Here is a 24,599-nt window from a genome sequence, read left to right on the forward strand (position 1 = left end):
GAGTGGAACTGTGTATCACTTTGTTCTCAATCATTCTGCCTAGAAAGTGGGGCAGGGATAAACGAAGGGGAAATTCCTTCCCCATTCACATCTCCTCCCTCCATGTTCATATACTATTATATAGTAAGAATTACTCTGTTTATTAAGTGCTTGAGTATGCCAACTTCTTCCTTTATCTTTTTTCCCCTCCACCTTTAACTTGCTCTGATCTTCTCTCAAAGTGCCATGTGCACTGAGCATGCTCTGTCTTCCTCAGTCCGTTTTGGGGAGTTTTTCTTCTTTTTCTTCCCAGGGAATCCCCCTAAATATTCAGAAAAAAAGACCTTACGTGCAGATGGGCGGGCCCTTTTCACAGCTTCCAGGAAAATCTCTCAACTACTGGAGGCAATTGTAATGACTTTGCATGAGCTGACTGCAATCCCACATTCCTGCTACATCTGCCGTGCTGTGACTAGTAGTGACTGAAAAGATCCCTGGGTTAAATGAGCAGCAGATTTTCTTTAAACGTCATGACATTTAATGTGCTAGATTTGAGTTCAGTTGCACTTTAGAGACCAACTAGATTTCCAGGGTATGCACTTTCAAGAGTGAAAGCTCCTTAGAAGGGAGCTTTGACTCTCAAAAGCTTAGAAGTCTAGTTGGTCTCTAAAGTGCAACCAGACCCAAGTTTCGCACATTAAATATAATGACCCTAACCAGGGCATCTTTTAAATCACTAATATGATGAAGATAGCTTGACTCTTGAAAGCTTTAATCTGAAGAAGGGAGCAGTGACTCTCAAAAGCTCATACTCTGATAAACTAGTTGGTCTTTAAGGTGCTACTGGCCTCGAGTCTTACTCTTCTACTTCAGACCAACATGGCTACCCACCACTGGTTTCAAGTGGGCAGCTATGTTGGTTTGCAGTCGAAGAGCAAGATCCGGGTCCAATAGCACTACCTAGTTGGTCTTTGAGGTGCTAATGGACCTGGATCTTGCTCTAGGGCAACGCACCCGAAGGTATATTTAATGTGCGTCCTTATAAATCCTGCCTGGCAGGGGCTTTGTCAGAAGAGGCATCTCCCATCGTTTTATCATCCGGGAGGGAAGACGGTTCTTCCTGTGAAAAAATGTAGGCATGCCCCCCGCCCCGGCAGCTCGGCTCTTGTATTCCCTTGTTGATTTCATCGTCTGAGCGTCCGTCTAACTGGGATTCCTGGCGTCGAGTGGTCGCACTGGTGGAGCTGGGCACAGCCGTCTCTTCCAAGCCGCTCGTCCACCGTCATTGGTGCGCTGGCTGAGAAAACGGGGCTCCCGGGACCACGGAGCTTGCGACCAAGGGACGCCTCAGCGGAGCCCGCCCAGCCCTCCGCTCGCACCCGGCAGGCGCCCATGTTGGGAGGGCGGAGCCGAGGGCGCAACCGGAGCCAGAAGGAAGTGAAGTCAGGGCTTTGTGGGCAAGGCCGCGGCTGGCGGCAGAGGAGAAAAGCGGCAGGAGGCTGTTTGCGGGGCTGGGCTGGAGCGGTCGGGAACCCTCGGAAGTGCCTCTGGCTCTCCGTGCGCGCCTGAGCCTTTGCAGCAGAGCGCTCCGTTCTGGGACGGTCCAGGTGGGTAGCCGCGTTGGTCTGCGGCAGAAGAGCAGGAGTGGAGTCCAGGGGTACCTTAAAGACCAACAAGATGTCCAGGGTATAACCTTTCCAGAGCCACAGCTCCCTTCTTCAGACCCAGGGAGGAGTAGAGATCCTAAAGACCAATTTCTGCTCCAGTCAAGCTGCATCGGCCCTTTCCATCCTGACTTTCTATCTCACCTTTTGAGTGGGAGAGAAAGCTTAGGGATCTCCACTCCTGCCTGGATCTGAAGAAGGGAGCTGTGACTCTCGAAAGCTTATACCCTAGAAATCTCGTTGGTCTCTAAGGGGCCCCTGGATTCCAGTCTTGCTCTTTGGGGGTGGGTGTTTGTGTGTGCGCGCGTTTGTCTGGTATCAGTCGGTGGGGCAAGCCCGTCGCCCTCCTCAGAGATATTGGTTGTTTTCGTGGCTTGGCCCCAGAAACTCTATTGACGGGGCGGGAAGGGAGGGCCATCCTTTTTACTCGCTTCCTTTAGAGTAACGCAAAGAGCTCTGCAGAAAGTGAACTCGTCCTGCAGTCAGATTCTCTAGCGGTGCCAGGTCCAGGTTGAGGAATTCCTGGAAATTTGGGGCGTGGAGCCTGGAGAGAGGAGGGGTTTGGGGGGGGGAGGGACCTCAGCGGGGTATAATGCCACAGGGCCCACCCTCCAAAGCAGCCATTTTCTCCAGGGCAACTGTGGCCTGGAGATCAGTTGGAATTCCGGGAGATCTCTGCTACCCAACCTTTGCCGAATCGGTCGGAGCAGTAAGTCTGTTGCAGCGCAACGCCCCCTCCCAAAAGTGTCTTGGGGCACCTTCAAGTCTTAAGAGATGCCCCCTGCAGTCCTATGCAGAGTTGCTTCGCGCTCAGTCCGCTGTTGCACTCCACGCGGTTACTGTAGCATCAATTCTCCCCCGGCGAGTCGCGAGAGTAACAATGCAAGCCTAAACAGAATTACTCCAGGCTAAGCCCATTGATTTCAACGGGCTTAGACTGGAGAAACTCTTCTGAGGATTGCAGTGTATCCGTGTTTGAAGCGTTAAACTGGGAACCACGGTCAGGAGTTTGTGCGTGCGATGTGCGGTGTTGTGTGTGGGAAGGAGCTCTCCTAATACTGTTGCGGACTGCTTTCATCTCTAGTTTAAAACATTGGAGAGATGGGAAAGCGCTGGAAGGAAGCTGTGAGAGAGAAATCAGAAATCCCCTCAGAGAAAGAAGCCTCCCTTCCTTTGCGCGCCTTCTCTGCGGTGGCTGAGCTCCCATCCCAGCCGCGGAGCGTGAAGGGAGCGAGGGCTGAAGAAAGCCTGGTCTGAATGACTGGGAGTTTGGGGCAGGGCGCCGGGATGCCGCCGCGGAGGAAACTTCCCGCCTCCTCCGGGGGGGGGGGGCGGGGTGCTGCGTGGCTGGTGTTCATCCGTGTCGCCTCCTGGGTCCTCAAGAGGGACCGTTTTGTGTGGCAGGCATTGGCGGGGGGGGGGGGGCGCTGAAGGGAAGCGCGGTTTAAAAATCCCCCCTTGTTTGCATGTCTCGAGGGATGGCCCTTTCCTTTCCCACTTCTTGTTCTATCTATTTAGGGTGGCCAGTTGGCCCCTTTCTTGGGGGTTTTTGCTTCTGGCCAGTCTGGTGGTGGTGGAGGCTGAGCAACCATTCAGCGCTACCCCAGCTAAGCAGGCTGTTTGTTTGGGGTGAATGGAAGAGGATGAGCCCAAAGAAGGGAAAGCAGCCAGGGCCTGGAAAAGTTCCACATCAACATTGGTTGTTGGGGGTTTTCCGGGCTGTATTGCCGTGGTCTTGGCATTGTAGTTCCTGACGTTTCGCCAGCAGCTGTGGCTGGCATCTTCAGAGGTGTAGCACCAAAAGACAGAGATCTCTCAGTGTCACAGTGTGGAAAAGATGTAGGTCATTTGTATCTACTCAGGAGGGGTGGGGTTGAGCTGAGTCATCCTGTAAGAGTTTCCCAGGGTGTGGAATGCTAATGGCGGGAGGCTTCACTGAATCCTGAGGAGGTTCTTTTGCATATGGATTGGTGCTTGATGTGCTAATCTTCTCTGCAGGGCTATTGTCGGGTGTGGAGTGTTTTGTTGGCCTGGTGTTTTTCAGAACTGGAGCCCATGCTCTGTTCATTCTTAAGGTTTCTTCTTTCCTGTTGAAGTTTTGCTTATGCTTGTGAATTTCAATGGCTTCCCTGTGCAGTCTGACAAAGTAGTTGGAAGTGTTGTCCAGTATTTTGGTGTCCTGGAATAAGATACTGTGCCCTGTTTGAGTTAGGCTATGTTCAGCCACTGCTGATTTTTCAGGCTGTCCAAGTCTGCAGTGTCTTTCATGTTCTTTTATTCTTGTCTGGATGCTACGCTTTGTGGTCCCGATGTAAACTTGTCCACAGCTGCAGGGTATACGGTATACTCCTGCAGAGGTGAGGGGGTCTCTGCTGTCTTTTGCTGATCGTAGCATCTGTTGTATTTTTCGGGTGGGTCTGAATACTGCTTGAAGGTTATGCTTTTCCATAAGCTTTCCCATCTGATCAGTAATTCCTTTGATATATGGCAAAAACACTTTTCCTGTAGGTGACTGTTTTTCCTTGGTTGTTTGATTCATCCTGGGTTTGATTGCTCTTCGGATTTCATTTCTGGAGTAGCCATTTGCCTGAAGTGCGTGGTTTAGATGATTAATTTCCTCATTGAGAAAGCGCGGCTCACATATCCGTCTTGCACGATCCACTAATGTTTTCATTATGCCTCTTTTCTGTCGGGGGTGGTGATTGGAGTTTTTGTGTAAGTACCGATCAGTGTGAGTTGGTTTCCTGTAGACCTTGTGACCTAACTGAAAGTTTGCTTTGCGGATGACCAAGGTATTCCAGGACACCAAAATACTGGACAACACTTCCAACTACTTTGTCAGACTGCACAGGGAAGCCATTGAAATTCACAAGCATAAGCAAAACTTCAACAGGAAAGAAGAAACCTTAAGAATGAACAGAGCATGGGCTCCAGTTCTGAAAAACACCAGGCCAACAAAACACTCCACACCCGACAATAGCCCTGCAGAGAAGATTAGCACATCAAGCACCAATCCATATGCAAAAGAACCTCCTCAGGATTCAGTGAAGCCTCCCGCCATTAGCATTCCACACCCTGGGAAACTCTTACAGGATGACTCAGCTCAACCCCACCCCTCCTGAGTAGATACAAATGACCTACATCTTTTCCACACTGTGACACTGAGAGATCTCTGTCTTTTGGTGCTACACCTCTGAAGATGCCAGCCACAGCTGCTGGCGAAACGTCAGGAACTACAATGCCAAGACCACGGCAATACAGCCCGGAAAACCCCCAACAACCATCGTTCTCCGGCCGTGAAAGCCTTCGACAATACTTCCACATCAACAGTTAGCAACCAGATAACAGACAGAGCTGACCCTCCCCTGCATTATATTTTTAAATGTTTATTTACTTCACTTTTCTTCCCAATGGGGACCTAAAGCAGCTTACATCATTTGCCTCACCTCCATTTTATCCTCACAACAACCCGTGAGGTAGGTTAGGGTGGGAGCTTATGACTGACCCAAGGTCACCTGTGGAGCTCCTGTGGCAGAGCAGGGATTCGAACCTGAGTCTCCCAGATCCTAGTCTAGCATTCTAACCACTACACCCCACTAGCTCATTGTATTTCTGTTGAAATGTTAGTAATTGTGTGAAAATTTGAATAGAAATTAGCATATGCAGATCTTGCCCCCCTCCTCTTTTTTGCATGGCCATTCTGGTTGTGGCACCTTAAAAGATTAAGTAACTATTATTTTTGTTACCAGCTTTCATGAGCTAGACCTCTTTTCATCAGATGCATGGGTATGCTTCTGTTTTCCTTTTGGAGGCATTCAGTGGAGTGGAAAACCCCCTCCCCCTAGGCACTCACCTAAAGATTTCCTTGTTGCTGTTTACAGGTGATGAGATCACCTTTGTTTTGATGGGTGAAGGGTCAGACCAAGGGAAGCTGATTGTTTCTTAAAGGCCCTGCCAAACGGAGGGAACCAGGACCAGGACTCCTTTCGTCAGAAGCGACAATATTTCTTTTACTCCAATGCAGATGCATCCACTCACAGCCCAGAACTTCAATCTCTAGGTAGAGAACCCAGAGGCAAGGAGTCCTAAACAGCGGTAATATAAAAACTTTTATTAGGATTTAAGTAAAATGGCATAAATTAATGAGCAAACTTTCTATTCCCACCAGAATTCACTATCTGACAAAATATTCCCACCAGAAAACACTACCCACTTTGGCTTCAACTGGTGCTGAGCCTAATTTTCAATCTTACTGATATAAAACTACTACATTTTTCTTTGTCTGCTTTCTATGTTCCTTCCAGTTAGCTCTGGAAAGAGATTCAAATGACACCTGGGCCTACGTTTTTAAAGGAAAATTGCCTCTGTCTTTGTCCCAGTAACCTTTGGCAACCTAAGATGATCTCTCTCCCTCTCCCTCTCTGCTCTTGGAATCATTTAACTAACACTTCCTGTACTGTATTTGAAGACTGTTGCAATCTGTAGACAGAGATGTTTTTAGTGTTCAACAACATCTTTCTCCCCCTCCTGTGCTCGTTTTGTGTGAGCTAACTGCATCTTGCTCACTAATTTTTGACATTTTCGTTGGTCCTAGAGATGTAAAATTTTTGGAAATTTTAAGCTACGGTGGGGAGCTTTTTATTTGCAGTGGGTGGGATGGAAATTTTAGGAGAACTGGAAATATGTGCCATACTTATTATCAAACCTACCTACTTTGCTGTGTTAGGAGGTAGGAGCATAAAATGCATAATGTGTCACTTAGCAGTTTGGCATATTTGTGAAATTTAGAGGTATGAATGCCTTCATTTTCTGCAAGCAAAATTGTGACTCACAACATAAAGAGAGAGCGCTACAAAATGCTGCACTCCATACTATCTTAACATGTGACTTTTAGTTTTTGTCATCTCAGAGGTAAGAAAAAAAGACAGGAAACAACTTCTGCAGTCAACAAAATAAAGTGTACTGTTGGGATAGAAACAGTTTCATACAGTCACGTTAGGATTAGCAGAATATTTGTATAAAGAGTTTTATTTAGTATCTAGCTCTTTTTAACCTTATTTTTTCCCAGTGAGGTCCCAAACTGGTTTACAATATTGTTCTCATCTCTTGCATGTTACCCTCAGAACTACAGCCTGGTAAGCAAAGTGCAACTTGCTTCCATGTTAGAGTGGGGATTGAAACCTGAGTTTCCCAATTCATACGAACACTAAGCCACACGACTGAACACTGAAGGCTTCAATTTGTATGATTTATCATACATAATAAAATATATTAAAATATGCCTGAAAAGATGTTGTGTATGTCAATATACGCAGGAATTAGCATTATGAAATGCCATAGATTATTTTACATACAAATCTTCATACTACACATTCTGAATAGCACTTTGCATAAAGAGAAAATATTTTATGAGAGTTGTTTTCAGAGGTCCCTAAAATTTCTAATTTTTCCATTGCAAAATACTGGGGGGGGGGACAGGAAATCCTTGATATGGGGTGAACCCCATACACCTATTTTTCTGTTTTTCCCTCTAGATCTTCTCATCTCTAGTTGTTCCCTAGGGAAAACTGTTATTACACTATTGCTACTTTTTATTTTTTTTAATGGACTGGCACCACTCCCTGAATTTTTGTATATGGCTAGAGGGAGATTCTCTGTACCTTCTCTGTCTCTTTCTTGTGGCTGCCCTGTTTGCCTACCATTTGGGGCTCCACAACTGGCCTTATCTTTCCAGTGTTGGAATTCCATTGCTGTATTTACACACACACATTTTCGCTTTTGGCTCAGAAATTCCTTGTTGAAGGAGTGCAGCTTCTCTTACTTCAATGGCTGCTGCTACAAGGTAGCCTAAACCAAGGGAGTACTGCCCTTTTGTGCAGTAGCAGCAGCATTGCTGGCAGCCAGTTAGCATGCTTTGCTTGCAGTGATCTTAAGGTTGTCGAAGGGCCCTTGCTTATGGATAGGGGGAGGGTGCAAATAACATGAAAAGAAAAATTGATGTGTTTGTATCTAATAAGATATCTTTAATTATGGAGGGGGTGCATGGAGGGAGGGTGGTATATTGCAAGGACACCGGGTGGTACCATGCATCTCTCTTTGTTCTGAATATGCACCTTTCAGTAGGGTTCCTTCCTGTCCGTAATGGCTGGACCACCTAGGGTTGGTGGGGAGCTCTGATCATACTACAGCACAGGCCTCGTATCCCAGTTCTTTTTTTTTAATTCTTTAACGGGTTTTTTTTAAGACCCTTGTGTTTATAGTATTGCTGTTACACCCTGTATGTAGTGGCTAATGTATTGCTTTTCAGTTGAGCCAGGTTTCACTCCTGCTTTCTGAAGCTCTAGCCTCTTTTGCTTTCTCTGGTGCTCAGGATGTAAGCCTGATGCTGAATAGTCATTTCCTTAATAGATCTGAACTTTGTTTCTTGAGTAATTTTGTGACTGTCTGCTTGAACACATGTTTAATTCTTGGCTGTGCTGATACAGCAATGACAACAACAGTGACTAGCCATTGATGCTCCTGTGTTTGTGGTTGCAATGGAGCATTCTGCTCAAGGGAGCAGATTTGAGAAGGTCTGCTCAGTGAGAAAGCCTGACTAAATAACATACATACAGTAAATACTCAGAAGTAAGTTCCATGTTATTCAGTAGGGCCTACTCCTTAGGATTGCAACATAAGTGAGTTTACTTGGGAAACTGAGGCTGCAGTCCTACTTGAGAGTAAGCCCCATCAAACACAATGGGACTTATCTTCCAAACAGACGATGCTCAGAGTTGTGCCAAAGTGTTTAGTAATATTAGTGGGACTGACTGAACTAACTTTACTTTGATGTATCTGGATACGCGACTTTTGGCATACGTCTCCTGAGTGGCGAAATCCTGCAAAAGTTAAAAATAACCATTTATCTCAGTTGAAAAATGCCCAAGGTAGTTGTGAATTGTACGGAATTGGTATAAGTTTGCTGTTTGTTTGCTTTGTGTTTTTAAATCTTTAGGTGAGACAAGGAGTGGATTATGGAATGGGGTGGATTTGAAACCTTGGAGAAGGAAAGGGGTGAAGTTGAGTGGGGGGCTCTGGACTGTGGGCCTCGTAGTGGGTAAAATTACTTCTTAGCTTTTATATGGCCCTTTCAAATGTTTAGGAACTTCACATACTTCAGTAATTCTCTTAGTAGGTGATGTAATACAAATCAGTATTATACTCTGTTTGGTGATTACTTTTAAAGCCTTTAATACTTTGGGACAGGAGTATATGAGACTGCTCCATCAGCTGTGATAATGAACAGGATCCTTACTTTGTGTGCCCCCCGCCTTCAGAAGTGACAAAGGCGGCCATTTGGGGCAGGGCCTTTTCAGTGGTGACACCTCAGTGTTGGAATTTCCATTCCACAGCTGTACATGTGGTACTTTACATATCTAGTTCTGGGCACCCGTTGAAATATTGCCTGTCTTTACAAACTGTTGGCTGATTTTTGTCGGTCTTTCCTTTACACACCATTTGTTTTGATCAAAACATATTTTGTTTTACATCAGTTTTACCTTCTTTATGTATGGGGGCTTTATTGTTTTTAAACATTTTGTGCTTCTGTTCTGTTGTTTGCTACTGATAGTATTTTGTTCTTTTTATGATGATGAACTGCCTTGGGGGCTGTCAGTTGAGAAATGGTGCATTTAAAAAGTGCTTGAGAAAGAGAGTGCAGGGAATCCCAATCCAGAAGTCCCAGCCGTCCAGCCAAGTCCCAGCCCAGAGACCAGAGAGAGAGGCAAACAAGGAAGTCTCTCTCCAGCAACATACCAGGCTACAGCAATAATGGAGGCTTAAGCAAGGAAGCCTTCAATTTAAATCCCTGCAGCCTTTTTAAAAAAGGCACTCTCCTTCCAGAGAATCCCTATTGGCTGGAAGGAGAGCTGCTGCAAGGATTGGCCATTCTCAAAGTTACCCCTCCCTTCCCTGATGCCCCTCCCTTTTCCCCTGCTGACTCTCACTCACTCCAACCCCTTCCTCCCCTCTCCCATTGGGTTAAAAAAGGCGGGAAGCACTTTCTTGCTATTAGTCTTTGCGAAGCAACAGAAAACAGTGCTGCTGCACTACTCGAAGCATTCCGAAGCACTTTGGTAAGCTTTGCTTTGGTATTACCAAATTGCTGAAGCAATACTGAATCTTAACTGAACTGGGCCTGATTCGGGTTAAAAACACAAATCCTGAACCCGAAGCGCACGTTCCTAGTTTTATCCTCATTTTGCAGATGGATATTTTTTAAGCTAATTTTATGAATTATTAAATTTATTATTAATTTAAATTAAAGTTAATTAGGAGAAAATGGAGGCAAGGAGAATGATGCAAGCTGATTTGAGTTGCCATTGGACAGAAAGGCAGGGTATAAATGAAATAAAATAAAATGTATTATGTTATCACAGTCTACCAGATGTTTGGGCTGGAAGTTTTGGTCCCAAAGTCAGTGAAGTATTGCCTTAATATGTGGCATGTTCCAAGTAGTGTGGCTGTTTACAACTGTCTTATCCTGTCTATTCCCGTTGTTGTTGTTAGATTTATTTTATGAAGATAACACAATTAGAGAGCATTTATTTCACCAGTTTTTGTTGTACCTACTCCCCAAAATCTCTTAAGGTTGTTTTCTGAGGGTGTTGTTGGCAATTCAGATCCCTAATCCCGTACTTTAGATTTACAGTTTCTTGAACAGAGGAAATGACTGTTAAATCAGTTTAGTGTACCTACAACCTTATTTTTCATTGGTGAAGTACAGGATTTGTGTATGTGTATGTCGGGGGTGGGATTTAGCAGCATGTTATTCTGTCCAGAAAGAAATTTTTATATGACCTAGTTGCTATGAGATTGTAGCATCAAAGTGGCCTTAAGAGTTCAAATAATATCAACTTTTATATATGTGTAAAATATCCTGTCTTTATACTTTTAAAGCATTCAGAGCAATTTATGAGATAAAAAACCAAAGACAAGTAAAAATAGCCATTAAGATAATAAAAATAAAAGAGCAAACTGAACAAAGCAACCCAAAGCCGCAGCAATTAGAACCTTAAGTAGCCATACTTCAAAAATGAAATGGAAGTGCACAACCACATTTCCACATGTTTAGAGAGTTCCATAAATTGGGAAGAAAAAGCCATGGAAAAAATTCTCCTACTATCTGTGAAGGAAATAAATTTGGAAGAAGCTGCTAAATACCATTTTCACACTAATTATTGCTCAGGTGAAGTTGTACAATTTACAGAGGATGCAGGAAACAATATGCATTGGATCCAAAGAATGTGGAATGACACTTTCCCCCCATGGGGAGGGGCTCTTTTTGGTGGAAGATACTGAACTTCTGCAATATTATCTAGAACTAGTAAACATGCTGTTAAGCAACATTACATACAGACTTCACCCTCCTGAGTTGAAATGAGTAGGAAGGCAAAGCATCGGCAAATGTTTACACACACAAATGCTACAGTTATTCCTGGCCAGTACTTTGCACAGTGGCATCTAGTGAGTGAGGACATACTTAAGGTTCTTTCCCCATGCAGGCAGTCAAATAAGAGCCTGACCTTCAGAATTTTTTTTTAAAAAGAAATTATTTATCAATGTTTTAAAAATCACACATTTTCAGGGGGAGAAATACAGAATAGCTTAAATGTAGACTTAAAATGTGAGTTAAAACCTATAAATCAAATATGTAGGAAGTACAGGCTGCATTCAGACATCATGATAAATCTTGGTTTGTTTAACTGTGGCATGTACACACCCAGTTCTGGTTTGTCTGCCTCTTCCGTGTCATTCCTCTTAGCAGGGAAATCATTCTGCCATTTCTGTGACATCCAACAATGACATTCAGTAAAGTGTGATTTGTATATTCAAATGGAATGACAAACCATAGTCAGTGCAGACTGTGGATAACAGCTACAAACCTGGTTTGAAAATCCTGGTTTGATACTAACCTGGGTTTGGTGAACTGCCTACATTTAAACCTTGTATTTGATTCCACTGTAGCTCATTGTGACATTGACTGCTGCCCAAATCTACAACAACAAATTGGGTATTATAGCTGTAAATAACACAAGCTAGGATCCAAAAATAAAGAGAATGACACAGCAGACACTTCAAACAACAGGTAACCAAGGAGAATATGTTACAAAGTTTGTGTGATATATATGTCTGGTAGGTTTTTTAAAAATCTGATTGTTCTTTTCTGTGGTTTTTGATGAACATAAATAACTTTTTTTCCCCTTTTTGGTTGGGCCCTTTCGGTGATTTCCTTCTCCCCCGCCCCTAGGGTTTCCCCCTTGGCAATCGTTTGATCACACTTTCCACTTCCTTCACTGCCTGCTTTTAAGTCTTGTGGTTAATGTAGGCTCCACATCCCTTACTGGGGTGTAAACTACTTAGGTAAGGAATAGAGTAACATGCTGAAGGTAAGGGGGCCAAAAATATAGTAGAGGTCGTTGTTGTTGAACTTTGTTTTGTTTAAGCATTTTTGCACCATTAAAATAGTTGAGTGTTCTGTGTGTTACCTTTGTCTCTGCCAAAGTAGCAGCAATAGAGCTAGGCTGATTTCTGGCCTCCATAGGCTTATGGGCAGGAAGTGTTTCACTGAGGGGACTAGGGAGGCCTGCAAACTGAGAGAGTACCTCAGCGTCCTTGGGAAGGTGTTTCCAGTTGGCATGGGGTGTGTATGTGTGGCTGTAATTGGTTGAAGTACTTCATGTGTTGCCTCTAAATAGGCTAGTTCGGTGTGAGCTGAGGGCAAATTTATTATGATAGACAATTGTTACGGACCCCCTTGACCATCACTGTCTCCCGCTTCTGTGCCTTGAAGAGGAAAGTGAGGGAGTTGGTTCTGCCCTGGCCTTGCTTCAAAGTGAGCTTTTTCATGGCTGTTTGTCCTCACGCTCAGCCTCTCCTTGGAATTCCTGCAGAGGGCACTCCAGACATATTTAAAACTGCAGACGTAGCCTTTCTGTGCATTCTTGGCTTCATTATGTATTTTTCCCCTCCTTCTAGGCTTCTCTGGGGACTTTGCTGCCGTGACCTGCTGAAAAGGATTGACTCATCAGCACTGGAGGAAGTGCTTTGGCAAACAGTTCAAATCATTTGGCTTTAGCCAATACAAGGTGAGGAAACTGGATTTTGTGAAGGCTGGTCTGTGCCTGTGCAAGCAAGACCAGGTGGTTGGATAGGGGGATGGCTTGATATCTCTGGTAGCCGGAAGGGGGAGTTCATTCCCCCTTCCTGTGTAGGCAGTTTATTTTCAATTGGTTCATTTAGTATTTGGGATTGGGGCTGGAATTGATTGGCTCTTTCCCTAGTTACAGGCGGAGATCTTTCATAGCCTTGTGACCTTAAATCTCTAAACAGGAGGGTCTGGTAATTGACCCACTGGTAATTGACCCGTTATTTTTATTTGTGGAAAGCATTCGCTCTACCACTGAATCCTGTGCATGAGCTTGTTTCCTGGGAGTGTTGGTTGCTTTCATATTGTGAGAAATAAAATCTGAAAATAGCCTTGGAAGAGTTGGCTTCCCCAGGAGCATCTGAGATACTCTGAGTCCCTGTTGCTTGTACAGCAGAGGTTCTCTCTGTGCCACTTGGTAACCTGGAAGCATGCCAGTAAGGTTGAGGAAAAGAGAATATGCAGGAGAAAAAGATGCATAGATCCACTTATAATTCTCCTTTTTACAGGAAGAGGACCTCTGAAGATTAAGAATTAACCCAAGGGTTCTGTTTCAGCAGCTGTAATGAATCAGGTGAGATTCCAAAATTGCCATTGTGAACAATATGTGAATTTGTCTCCTAAATAAATGGTCAAGTTTTTTTTTAAAAAAGAGGAAAGAAGTCTCTTGAGATGCCTTTTTATTGAGGCTGGTTTCTCTCTCCTGCCCTCTCCTCTTTCTTAAGCATGGCCTTGTAGAAAGGCCTTGCGTCTTGGAGCCTGGGCAACAAGGGTGACTCTGGGGGATTTGTTGGATGTCAGGGCAACAGGCCTGATTGTTGGTTTTGATTATAAACATAAAACTGGGGGAAGGAGATGATGCTGGGGGTTTGACTCAGATGAGAACTTTCACCCCCACTTTCTCTTTTCAGCAGTGTAGGTTCTTGTGATGCTAAATGGAGAAAAGGGCAGGATGGGGGGGGGTCTTCCACCAGAACTATTTTGTGCCAAGAAGGCTTTATTTTTTGGCATGCAAATTATTCACATCAAGCAAACTGATATCTATCTATCTATCTATCTATCTATCTATCTATCTATCTATCTATCTATCTATCTATCTATCTATCTATCTATCTATCTATCTATCTATCTATCTATCTATCTATCTATATCAAGTCATATATATATGACTTGCACCATACTCTTCTGTTAGCCTCAGGAAGGAGCAAGGAGGAGTTATAAACACCAAAATCCTATACCTCATGAGGGCTAGGTGTCTTTCTCTACTCTCTCGATTTGGGATTTGACTAGGCATAAGGGACTAGGAATCTTGCTCTTCTTCTGTTTTTAAATGAAAGCGTAGATTCTCAGGACTGCTTGGTACCAGTTTCCAAACTGCATGGCATGAGCAGATACACACAGTTCTAAAGGACTTTTAGATGCACCAAGTGTTACATATAACATGCATCTTCAGGGCTTGTTTTATCTCTTAAGCCTTCTGTTCTACTGATGCAGAGTGGATTCCTTTCTATACAGAGCTACGGTTGGACCAGTGTTGAAACTGAAAGGATGTTACTGAATAGAAGGCAAAGTAAATGTGCAAATGCATGAAACTTGTTAATTGAGTTAATCTATATAAACTGCAGAATTCAGTTTTACTTAGTGCATAAGTTCTGTTGCTTAGGGCTAGGGCTTTTATATTGCCACCCTGTTCACACAGCCTTATCAATGTTAATGTAACAGGAGAGGTGTGGATTAACATTTTTTTGTTCTCTCACACTTTATTCCTCTGAGCTTTAGATACCAATATTTTATTTTTGAGTCCTCCTATGTATGTAGGAAGTGTTGAAAGACAGCAAAGCTGGACATGCACTCCCCCCCCCCCCCGCCAGTAGAACACTCATTTCCTGGCGACTTCTGCATACAACTTCTAAATCTAAGTAACCCAGATTCTGCACTATAGAAAGTTGGATTCTGTGATTAGTATGCATTTTTCAAATGAGCATAATTTTCTTTAGCTTATTCTGAGCGTACTTCAAGTACATCTTCAGCCCATAATGGCTAGAAACTTGCTCTTTAATAAACACTTCAAGTTCAGGAAACTAAATTTTGCACCAGATTCCACCTTCTGTGCTCCTATGGAACAACATCCATATAGCCCTGAGTATAATGTTGTAATGGAATGCTAGTCCCCTGTGCTGGGAGGGCTGGTTAGGTGCAGAGGTCTTCATAAGTACCTGCATTCTTACTTCCCCTTTAGGCATTACCTCCCTGCTCTTCAATCACGTATCCTAATACACTTGACCTCTGCCAAGTTACGGAAATGCATACAGGGGACTAGTGTAACTTCTCCTTGTATGGGTTCTATGGGGCTTAGGAAGCAAACTTACCTACAAATTTAAGTTAAGAAGAATTTTTTTAAAAACCTTTTAACAATTAATACAATTGCCCCCCCCCCCTTTAACTAAACTCATAAGTGCAGCCGTACAGAAACTAAACCAGCAATGAATTTGAAAAGGGTAAACTTGTCTGATTCCACTAAGTGATAGAGATTTCACTATCCTTCCAGTTCGAAGCACCTGTAGCCCAGGCTACAGTTCTTGGGAAATTACTGCCCTTATTCAAAGTGATAAGATCATATTAATTATTATTCAGCTTCCCAGCACCCATCTTGTTCCTCAGCTGCCTGACTGTAGCTACTGACTCCGCCCTACTGGGCTAAACCAATGATCTCATAGGGGGTTACTCTAGACTATCTGATGGGCCAAGACAGCTCATCTTCTGGCTCCAAGGCTTTCTTCCTGGACCTGAGCCATACATTTGTGGCTTCCTCCCTCTTGGCAACATACAGTCAAGTTTTTGACGTGTCTGCTTAAGGCAACAGTAGAATTACAAAAACAGGAGAGGGCATGGGTTGAAGTTAATGCTTAGGAGAGCAAATCTGGTATTCAGCAAACCTAACTTCTGAATGGGGGCGGGGGGTAGAGTTAGAGGTGGTGCTTATAACGTGAGTGTTCTTTGGTAGGCTGGAAATTGCTGAGGTTAAACAGTAGCTTGAAAACTGAGAAGTGCTTGCTTTGGTATACTGACAAGCATACGAATACTCACTCTCCCTATTCAACTCTGCCCCACCCCATGATTCAAGCTTCATTTTTCCTAGAAAGGGTTTCTCAAGTTCAGGTTCCCATCTTCTGCTAGGAACAGCCTCACTGCTGTACTACTCATAATAAAGCTCATCAAAAGAAAAGTCCCACCTAGCTCAGTATTATCTACTCAGTGTGGTGCCCATGGATGCTTTGGTGCTCACCACTGTTTCTCCTGATGGCCCCTTACTGCTTTCTCAAAGTAAACAACTAATCCTGGATTTCCTCCACTTCATTGGAGTAGGAGTTGGTTCAGAAGAGTCCTGGAGACGTCACCTGTGCATCTGCAGGGAGCCTGTTTCTGGAAACAGCTGCCTCCATCATATGAGGCCTCTTCACTTGGAACCTCTTAACATTTTGTTGAAGTGCCCAATATTTTATAATTGGTTCCAGCCCCCTTGGCAGCCATTTTGTGGTTGGCTGTATCCCTCCACAGCAGCCATTTTGTGGTGGTGCCCACTGCTGCTTCTCAAAATTCTCAAAGTGTCTACAAGTTCAACCCTTGGTCTGTTTTGACTAGCAGCAGCTCTCCAGGATCCTCAAACAAAGTCAAGTGTTTACAAACCCTGGCTAAATCTGAAGACCCTTTAGCTAGAGAGTTCAGATACTGAGCTTGGGACCTTCAGCGGGTGAACCAGGTTGTTTTACTGCTGAGCTACCACTCCTTTCTAGGAGGTAACTTGAGGCACGCCCAAGAGCAAAATATTAACTGGAGGCATCCGCATGCTTCAGAATGAGCCTGGGAGTGGATTTTTGGGCTGTTGTCCCACTTCTCAACATGATTTTAGTTATTTGCCTGTTCTGTGTAATTCATATTTTTAATCCTGCTACTTTAACATGGGCCCTATGTATAAAGAAAGGTGTGTGTGAGAGCGGGTATTTGCATTTTGACTTTGTTGCTAAATCTAGTTCCGGATATGGAGGATGAGCAATATTAGGAAGAGGCAGAGTTGGTGTCATGCTCTGAGACTAGGGCGTGTTGCCTCCTAGGCATGGATATACAGACCAACTTCCGTCGACTAACCCTGAGAAATACTGTGCATGCTGACTGACTATTGTTGTGTAGTTGGCTCCTGTATAAATGATTCCAAAACTGTCCTGATATGTTTGCATGAATGATGCTTGCATGCTTCTTATCTCACAGGACACCATCTTCCCCGCCCATTTTTACTACATTTGGTTCCAGAGTTCCGGGCACGTGCTGGCCGACTTACTGCTGGTTGTGTGTATGTGTTTCTTTTCTCTGTCTCTCACCTAGGGGTTCGGTGGCAATAACTTGGTGGAGTATACCATCCCCAGCGTCCTTTTGTACTCCTTTCTGGAAAACTGCTCCAATTGTACTTTCTTACCAGAGCTCCATGCTCTGGGAAAACAGCTGAAGGCTTCAAAGCCGTGCTTGCGTTTTGAGGGGGCTTTTGATGGGGATCTGCAGACAGACGGCAACCGAGTCGGGCGATTCCAGGTCACAGAGCCAGGTAATGATCATTCCTGCATGCTAATGTTGGATGCTGTAGAAGCACGGGTCCGTTGTGCCGAGAAGAGCTGCCTCAGCCCTGGAGATTGACTCTGGGGTGCTGTGCTTGTTTCCTGGCTTGCTCTTGGTACTCCAGAGGGTCTCTTTCAGATTTGTATCTATTCTGCCTTTTGCCATCATGCTTGTGATTTGTCCAGGGGAAGGGAGAGGTGTTGCAGTTAAAGGCTTATCTAGAAAACAAACCATGCTTTTATGCTCAGATAGTTATTATTCTTCCAGTTGTTTCGGTACAAGCTTATTTTCCCGCATACCTGCTAATGCATTTGTGGGTTTCACTGCCTCGAGATAGTTTGTGAACCAGGAATCCAGTTAGCTTTGCAATGGTTGGATAGTCCTCTGCCACATATGCAAAGTGAAAATAGAGCACTCTGAGGAAGGAAATACATATGCATGTTCATACACATTCGCCTATGCAGATAGGATGTTAAGTGCTTGTTGCGTATGAGGTGAACAGAACTGTAGCCAGCTCCTGGGAATGCAGTGGTGCTTGTGAAAATCCTCAGCACAGAAGTCCGCTCTGTTGCCTTCCCTTCATGACAGCTGCTGTAGCCTTTGCCAGCTTCTATTCCTTCATCTGCTGGCACATCTGCCTCTCCATTTGTGTCCCAGCTGGCTGTAATCCTAGGACAGATAGGAAAGGAAAGAGAGAACTAGGCCTCTGTCTCCCATTGTCTCTTAGTTCATCCTCCTGGCTGGCCGGACTTTTCCCCACCATCTTGTTTGTGCCACTGATGACATGTGCTGGCCAGAAGGCAACAGTGCAGCTGCCCGTGCTTAGCCTCAGCTGGCTTTGGGGAGTGTTGAAGGAAAAGAGGAATTAGAACCTGGCAAAGCAAATAATGAGGGCTGGAAGTGTGGGGATCAGATTATAAGGCTGTTCAGCTTCACAATGGAGGCAAAGATTGTCGATGTGCAGCCACTCAGTAAACTGAGCATATACAGTATGGGAAGGCCAGCAAGCCCAGTGGCCAGGATACAACAGCAGCTACATTCTAAGGGGCTTGTGATTTTCTGCTGGCTAACTTGTCTAGAGCCCATGGTGGGGGGGGGGCGGGTGGTTTGCAGGTTTTCATTTGTAGGAAAGCACTCCATCCCAGTCAAAACTGTGTGCCCTAAGCAACCTGCTTCTCATTTATCCTTCTTAGCCCTTTAAAATGCTATTGTTGACTGATATACACACATTGCTGGTGCTGCAAATATCTCAGTGTGCATCTTTCAAGAGGCTCCCCAAAGTCTGCGAGACCTGTGTTGGACTGGTTTTAAGGGAATATATGTTAGAGAATGTTTAGATAAGCCTATAGAAATAAAATATTAGCTTTGCTAGGTCTTCTCTGGCTCTCTCAGTGTATGACAGGTGAGCCAGGCTGGCTCTTTCCACTGTCCTTTTAAGTTACCCAGATACATGACCCTGTTCAAATGTGAATCAGCTCAAGCAGGAGATAGTCCTTCTGTTTTCACTTTTTACTGCAGGAGATATTCCTTTCATACCCAAAACAATCCTTCCCTTGGTGACTCCTCATCTCCCCTCTGGTGTGCAGAATACTAACAATTCGATGTCAAGAAGTACTAAAATTCGCACTTCATCAAAACAAGCTGTCAGTTAGCATGCCTATGAAAATTGCTTACTTCACAACCTCGTAATTCCGAGAACATTCTAATTTGTCTTCTGATGTTTATCGGTTTCACAGTATATAAGCTACTGCCTCTGTTCTTGTAAGCATACATTTTCAGCCAGGTCTGAATTGCATCATTTGGGTGATCACTTAAATAAAACTTTGCTCTGTTTACCTTGAGTCTTCACTGTGCCCCAAGAATTTCCATGGGGTATTCCTTAATTGGGTTTTAAAGAAAATCCTCTGACAATATGTATATATTTTAGCAAGTGTTTTATTTTGAGCAAATTAAAAATCTAAGTTTAATGCCCAGTGCTCTGTTATGCCATAAAATGAGAGGTGTTTTCTTATTGATAGAGGGAGAGGTGCCCCTTCAGGCTTTCCTGACAGGACAAGTGTTGGTGTCTTCCTCCATGCTGTGTTTAAAAGTTAAGTGTTATCCTCGCGTGAGGGGGAGAATTTCATTTTGTTTGACTCTCCTCTTTCCATTAACTCATGCAGGTGTAGGAAATGATGAGGAAATTTTCCGGATTATTGGAGCTCAGTTAGCTGAAATCGGGGACAAGCTTGTGGTGGAGATGGAGCCTCCATTGATGAATGGTCTTGTGCAGCAGTTTATGGCTGAGAACTTTTCTAGAGAGGTGAGGAAAAACTGGAACATGACACCTGAAGGTTTAATCTCCTAGGATAAATCTCCTATTTAAAACAAAAACAAAAAACGCTCACATGACATCTCCAGCATCTCAGAGGGCCATTTTCTTTCTTTTCAGTGTTGTTTTTGTTGATGTTTGCAGTGTTTCCCCAATTTTGGAATCCTACTGCATTCTTTATTGGAGGTCTTTGTTGTCTGAATGAACAATTTTTCTTTAAATAAGATGGGCTACAGAGAACTAAATATAAATAAATAAAATAGGATTCGATAGGTGTTATTACGGCTTTACCAACTGCAGGAACCAAATCTGTACTGCAGATCTGCACAGAGAACAATGCAAACTCTTATTGTCAAGAGCTGGTACTTTGGGAAGAGATCTTACTGGAGTGCCAAGATAACCAGTCTGGCCATTTCTAGTCTATAACTGCCAATTAGGGCTGTGCGCTTCGGGAATACCGAATCTACCCACGCTTGCACAGCCCTACTGCCAACTTCTCACTCCCAGAGGTTTAACATACCCTTTCTTAGTTAAATGGCCCAAAGGACAAAGTTGTTGATATAAGGCAAGATAATCTTGTAGCAAGGTTTCCCAACTTTTTTGGTCTTGTGGTCTTTGGAATTATGACAGGGTCATGGGAGCAACAACAAAATGGCTACCACAGGAGGTGGAGCCAACCAAAAAATGGCTGCTAAAAGAGATGAAGCTGCACATACAGAGAAAGCTGAACTGTTGAGGAGAAAATAAACTGGGGAAGTGAGAGAGAATAAAACCAACACAGTAGTGGCAGGTGCCTCTGAAACAGTGTTATTCTAATCTGAAGAGTCCATCAGATCTCATTGTGATCCTAAAGGAAAACAATAAACCATGAGGATTATTGAGACGGTTCTCTTGTATTAGGACAACTAAGGGCAAGCCCTGGCTTTTCCCAATCAATACACATTTGGACATGTTGATGCAATCTTGAGCCATCTGAAGCAAAGGTCAGGAGAATCTGCCCATGGCAGGCCTAGATTACAGAAGAATCTGTAGCAAACTTAATATAGCATATTGCTAACTCTGCATGTAGGATTTTAATGTTTGGGGAGAGTGGGAAGGGCCATTATGAGCCTAAGGCCTGCTTTGGAATGCTTAAGTAGAGTAACATAGCATGAAGGTCAGGGTTTTAGAGGCCCATTTGAGTAGAGGGAGTGTGATGTGAACTTTGATTCTATTCTAGCCTCCACCTGACAGTCTGAACCCCAATGGCTTCTAAATATAGCTATCTCCAGATGAGTAAGATAAACTGTTACACTACATACAAGTGTAACACACAGCATTTGCTGAGCTCATACAGTTTATAAGGTTTCAGTTGACAATTCCTGTGTATAGAGAACAGTTATAAAAAACTTTTTATTCTTCAGGTGACTGGCCTTTCCTGAACCTTAGGACTCTCACAATATAAGCGTGATTTCTTTCTGGACATTCCAGTTCTTTTGCTTGATTTCCCTCAGAACCGCCTCTGAGACATTTTTAAAGCATCACTGAAATTTGCTTTCTTTCTTCCAAAAGCCAAGCTCTGTGACAGGATCTCTCCAGTCTCTCTCGAAAGGCTCACACCCCATCACAAACGATTTACTACTTTAATCTACTTAAACTCAAAGGGATAGAATCTCTCCAGTCTCAGTTTCTGAAGTCTCAGACCCTGTCTGACATGAGCTGTCAGATTTTTCTCTTACCTTCCGTCCTCAGCTTTCCATGGGTCCTGATTGGCCATTATGTGCTCTGCACACCCACCAAAGCTGGCATACAGGAGATAGGTGACTGATAGAAAGGGGCAGGATCTGTCACAGATTGGCATGTTCACAGAATTTTTTCCAGAAAAAATGGGAAGTAAAAAAATCCCTGTCATAATTCTTCTCTGTGTTCTAAATGCACATATATTATGTCCTTGTAAAGCTTACATTGGTCTAAAGAGGTAGCCAGTAAGGCTGGTCATATTACAGATGAGGGAACTGAGGCTAAGGGTGAGTGACTTCTTACAGCCACTTGGTATTTGGCAGAGGCAAGATTTGAATCGAGAAGAGTTTTCTTAGCCGTTAGCTAAGAATACATTAGCTATTGGATCTTGTTTGCTAGTGCATGAGCAGATAGCTCTTAAAGTATAATGACAACGATTTTTCTTGAATAGATCTGGTCTCCTCTTTTATGAATTGTTTTGTTATTGAAAGTTAACATGAGTCTGGAACGAGTGGGTAGATGTTTCGAATAGCCTTAATTTATCAAAATGCCTCCAAGACAGAAGATGCCAGTGAAGATCACTGGAAACTGCATGAGATGATGACGACATTGAGGGTTGTTAGCATGGAGAATGAAGAGAAAGTGATGAGGGATAGGAATGTGAGGTGGAAAATTGGGGGACCAGCAGGAAGTAGATGGGATCTCTCTCCCCCATGTGTCTTGTGGGTTCCTGCTTGTTCCTATTTCACCCTGGCAATGAGATCTTAAGATCAGCTAAATGCTTCATGGAAGAAAAAATTGTAACTAAGGAATTCTGAAAAGGCAGTCTTTCAGGGAAGTATGTTTTCTGTTCAACTTCCTCAGGAAATAACCAGGCATCTGTCTCAGGCAGTGGAGGCATTGGCAAGAAGGATGCCAGTGGAAATGGAGCAGGAGCGAGCCATGTTATTCGCAGCCATGTTGTTGGCCCGAAATGTAGCAAACACAGTTCCATCTCTTCTTCATCGAGTGTTTGTCACAACTGTGAATTATATCAACTACAGACTCCAGGATTTTGTGAACAACTTGGCACCTGAGGTAGTAAAAAAAAAAATTCCAAACCTCACATTTTAATTTTCTTTCTCTAGATGCAGAGCAGGTAGCCGTGTTAGCCTGTAGCAGCAAAATAGTAAAGAGTCCAGTAGCACCTTTAAGACTAACCAACGTTACTGTAGCATAAGCTTTTGAGAACCACAGCTCTCTTTGTCTGATGCATCTGACAAAGAGAACTGTGGTTCTTGAAAGCTTATGCTACAGTAAAGTTGGTTAGTCTTAAAAGGTGCTACTGGACTTTTTACTATTTTTCTAGATGGTGCACCTTAGCCCTTGGTGGTTGGAGGGGGCTATCCATGTGTTTAGCTATGTGATTTGAAGGCCAAAAAAAAAGTGGAAGAGGCTTCATTAGACCCTGATTACACAGCATGTGCTGCTACTGGCAACTTGTATATGCAGCTGCTTGATGAGATTCAACACAACATGGTGGGAGGATATCTTCAGTACCAGCACCAACTGATTGTGTGTCTAGTGTATGCACTCAGGGTAGATGAGTATTTTCAGATGCAACACCAAAGTCTTGGCATGGTGGTGGTGGTTTGTATGTGTGTGCATGCTGCCAGCCTTTCATTGGCCTGATATTGTGTCAAGTAGAAGCATGTTACCTTAAATTATCCCTCTAGTGACAATTCTTGATTTAGCACCATCAGTGTGCGTGGCACTTTACAGAGCACAAGTTCTGTGCCCTTAGGCCATTGCAATCTAAAATTCACCAGAGGGAATGGTAATGTATGAGATGAATATGCAGTCATTCCAGTCACACACACACAGGCCTGTACTGGGTGCAGAGATCTGTTAATACAAAAAGCTGGTTTTAACATGACATCCTAATGTATGAATATTGTCTAAAAGATAATAGATCATGCAGACATACAGTCTCCTCTGGGTGTGTGAATTATTCTGCCATGATACCCAGCTCTGTTGACTCAACTCTTGTGGGAAATATCTAAAAAGCAACATGGGAATCTTGGGTTGTAAATAAATATAATAATGGTTGGCCTGTTGCCCATAACCAACTCTTCTGTTTCTCTCCTAGGGCTGAATGAAGGTGTTGTGTCTTCCTGAAGGGAAAGATCTATTTTTTTAAACAAAAATACATATCCCAAAGCAATTTTGGGGTGTTTTTCTTTTTAAGTGAAATCGTGTAACGAATTCACATACACATGAATTAGGTATTCTGCAACTTTTAGTAGCAGCAATTAGCTGCCTCATGCTTGTCTTTGCTTTATTTTGACATGTGCTTATTTTTTTATAACCTTGTGACCCTTGCTGCTGCTCTACCTTTATCTCAGATGGAAGATGGCAAATCGACTCTTTTACTCAGGGTTTGTAGTATTGAGAGTCTGTTCTTCCCTTGCTAACAGAGGTAGATGTTAATGAAAGCTATGGTAGACATGGTCTTCTAGCACCAGTCAAAACATCAAGGGTTTCTTGTAAAACTCTAAAGCCTAAGCAATAGGGCTAAACTCAGCTGGATATCCTTGATTCTATCAACAGCTTTAATTTGTACAGCAGCAGTAGTCTGTCAGTGTTCGCTGTCATCCTTGAGTCACTATTTCCTCAAACAATGTGAATGAGGCTTCAGCTTGGTTAAGAAGCTTGGGTGTCAGGCATGCTTCCGTTAACATCTACTCATCAGCCTGTTGATGAGGCTGGCTCTGAAGACAGGAATGTCTCAAATCATCTTCCTGTTACATTGTAGAGACTGCCATTATCAATTCCAAGCATTTTGTGAAACCAGACACTGAAATTGCTAGTAGTTGTAACTCTTAAATATTTTTAAATAAAAAATGCCTGTTGTTTACCAATGTGGAACTAATCTAATGTTAAGTGGTATCAGGCTGTCCTTGAGGGTGAGTTTACTACTGTACAAATAACAACGACCTAAGATGGACAAGTTCTAGAACCCCTTTTTGCTGTATTCGGCCAAAAAATAAAAAGTACAACTGGAGTAAGAGCTAGCCCAAGGATATTTCAAAAGGTTAAGGTACAGATGGAAATGTAATGGCGGTGGAAAGTGCTGTCAAATCATAGCTGGGGT

The 24,599-nt window shown here is 43.5% G+C and overlaps 1 protein-coding gene across 3 annotated transcripts; it reads left to right on the forward strand.

The window, feature by feature from the left end:
* Positions 1 to 1,427: 1,427 nt before the first annotated feature.
* BID (BH3 interacting domain death agonist) lies at positions 1,428 to 24,362 on the forward strand. 3 transcript variants are annotated; one of them, XM_054987774.1, is made up of 7 exons: positions 1,428 to 1,586; positions 12,660 to 12,769; positions 13,338 to 13,402; positions 17,209 to 17,425; positions 19,599 to 19,738; positions 22,331 to 22,543; positions 23,595 to 24,362. In XM_054987774.1, exons 3-7 carry the CDS (start codon positions 13,394 to 13,396, stop codon positions 23,598 to 23,600), a joined length of 585 nt encoding a protein of 194 aa, XP_054843749.1. In that variant the 5' UTR covers positions 1,428 to 1,586; positions 12,660 to 12,769; positions 13,338 to 13,393; the 3' UTR covers positions 23,601 to 24,362. The 3 variants fall into 3 exon arrangements, with proteins under 3 accessions (XP_054843749.1, XP_054843750.1, XP_054843751.1); XM_054987775.1 differs by lacking the exon at positions 1,428 to 1,586 and adding an exon at positions 2,264 to 2,352; XM_054987776.1 differs by lacking the exon at positions 1,428 to 1,586 and adding an exon at positions 5,525 to 5,738.
* Positions 24,363 to 24,599: the final 237 nt, after the last annotated feature.

Source organism: Eublepharis macularius, chromosome 9 (assembly GCF_028583425.1).
Source record: "Eublepharis macularius isolate TG4126 chromosome 9, MPM_Emac_v1.0, whole genome shotgun sequence".
Taxonomy (NCBI): domain Eukaryota; kingdom Metazoa; phylum Chordata; class Lepidosauria; order Squamata; family Eublepharidae; genus Eublepharis; species Eublepharis macularius.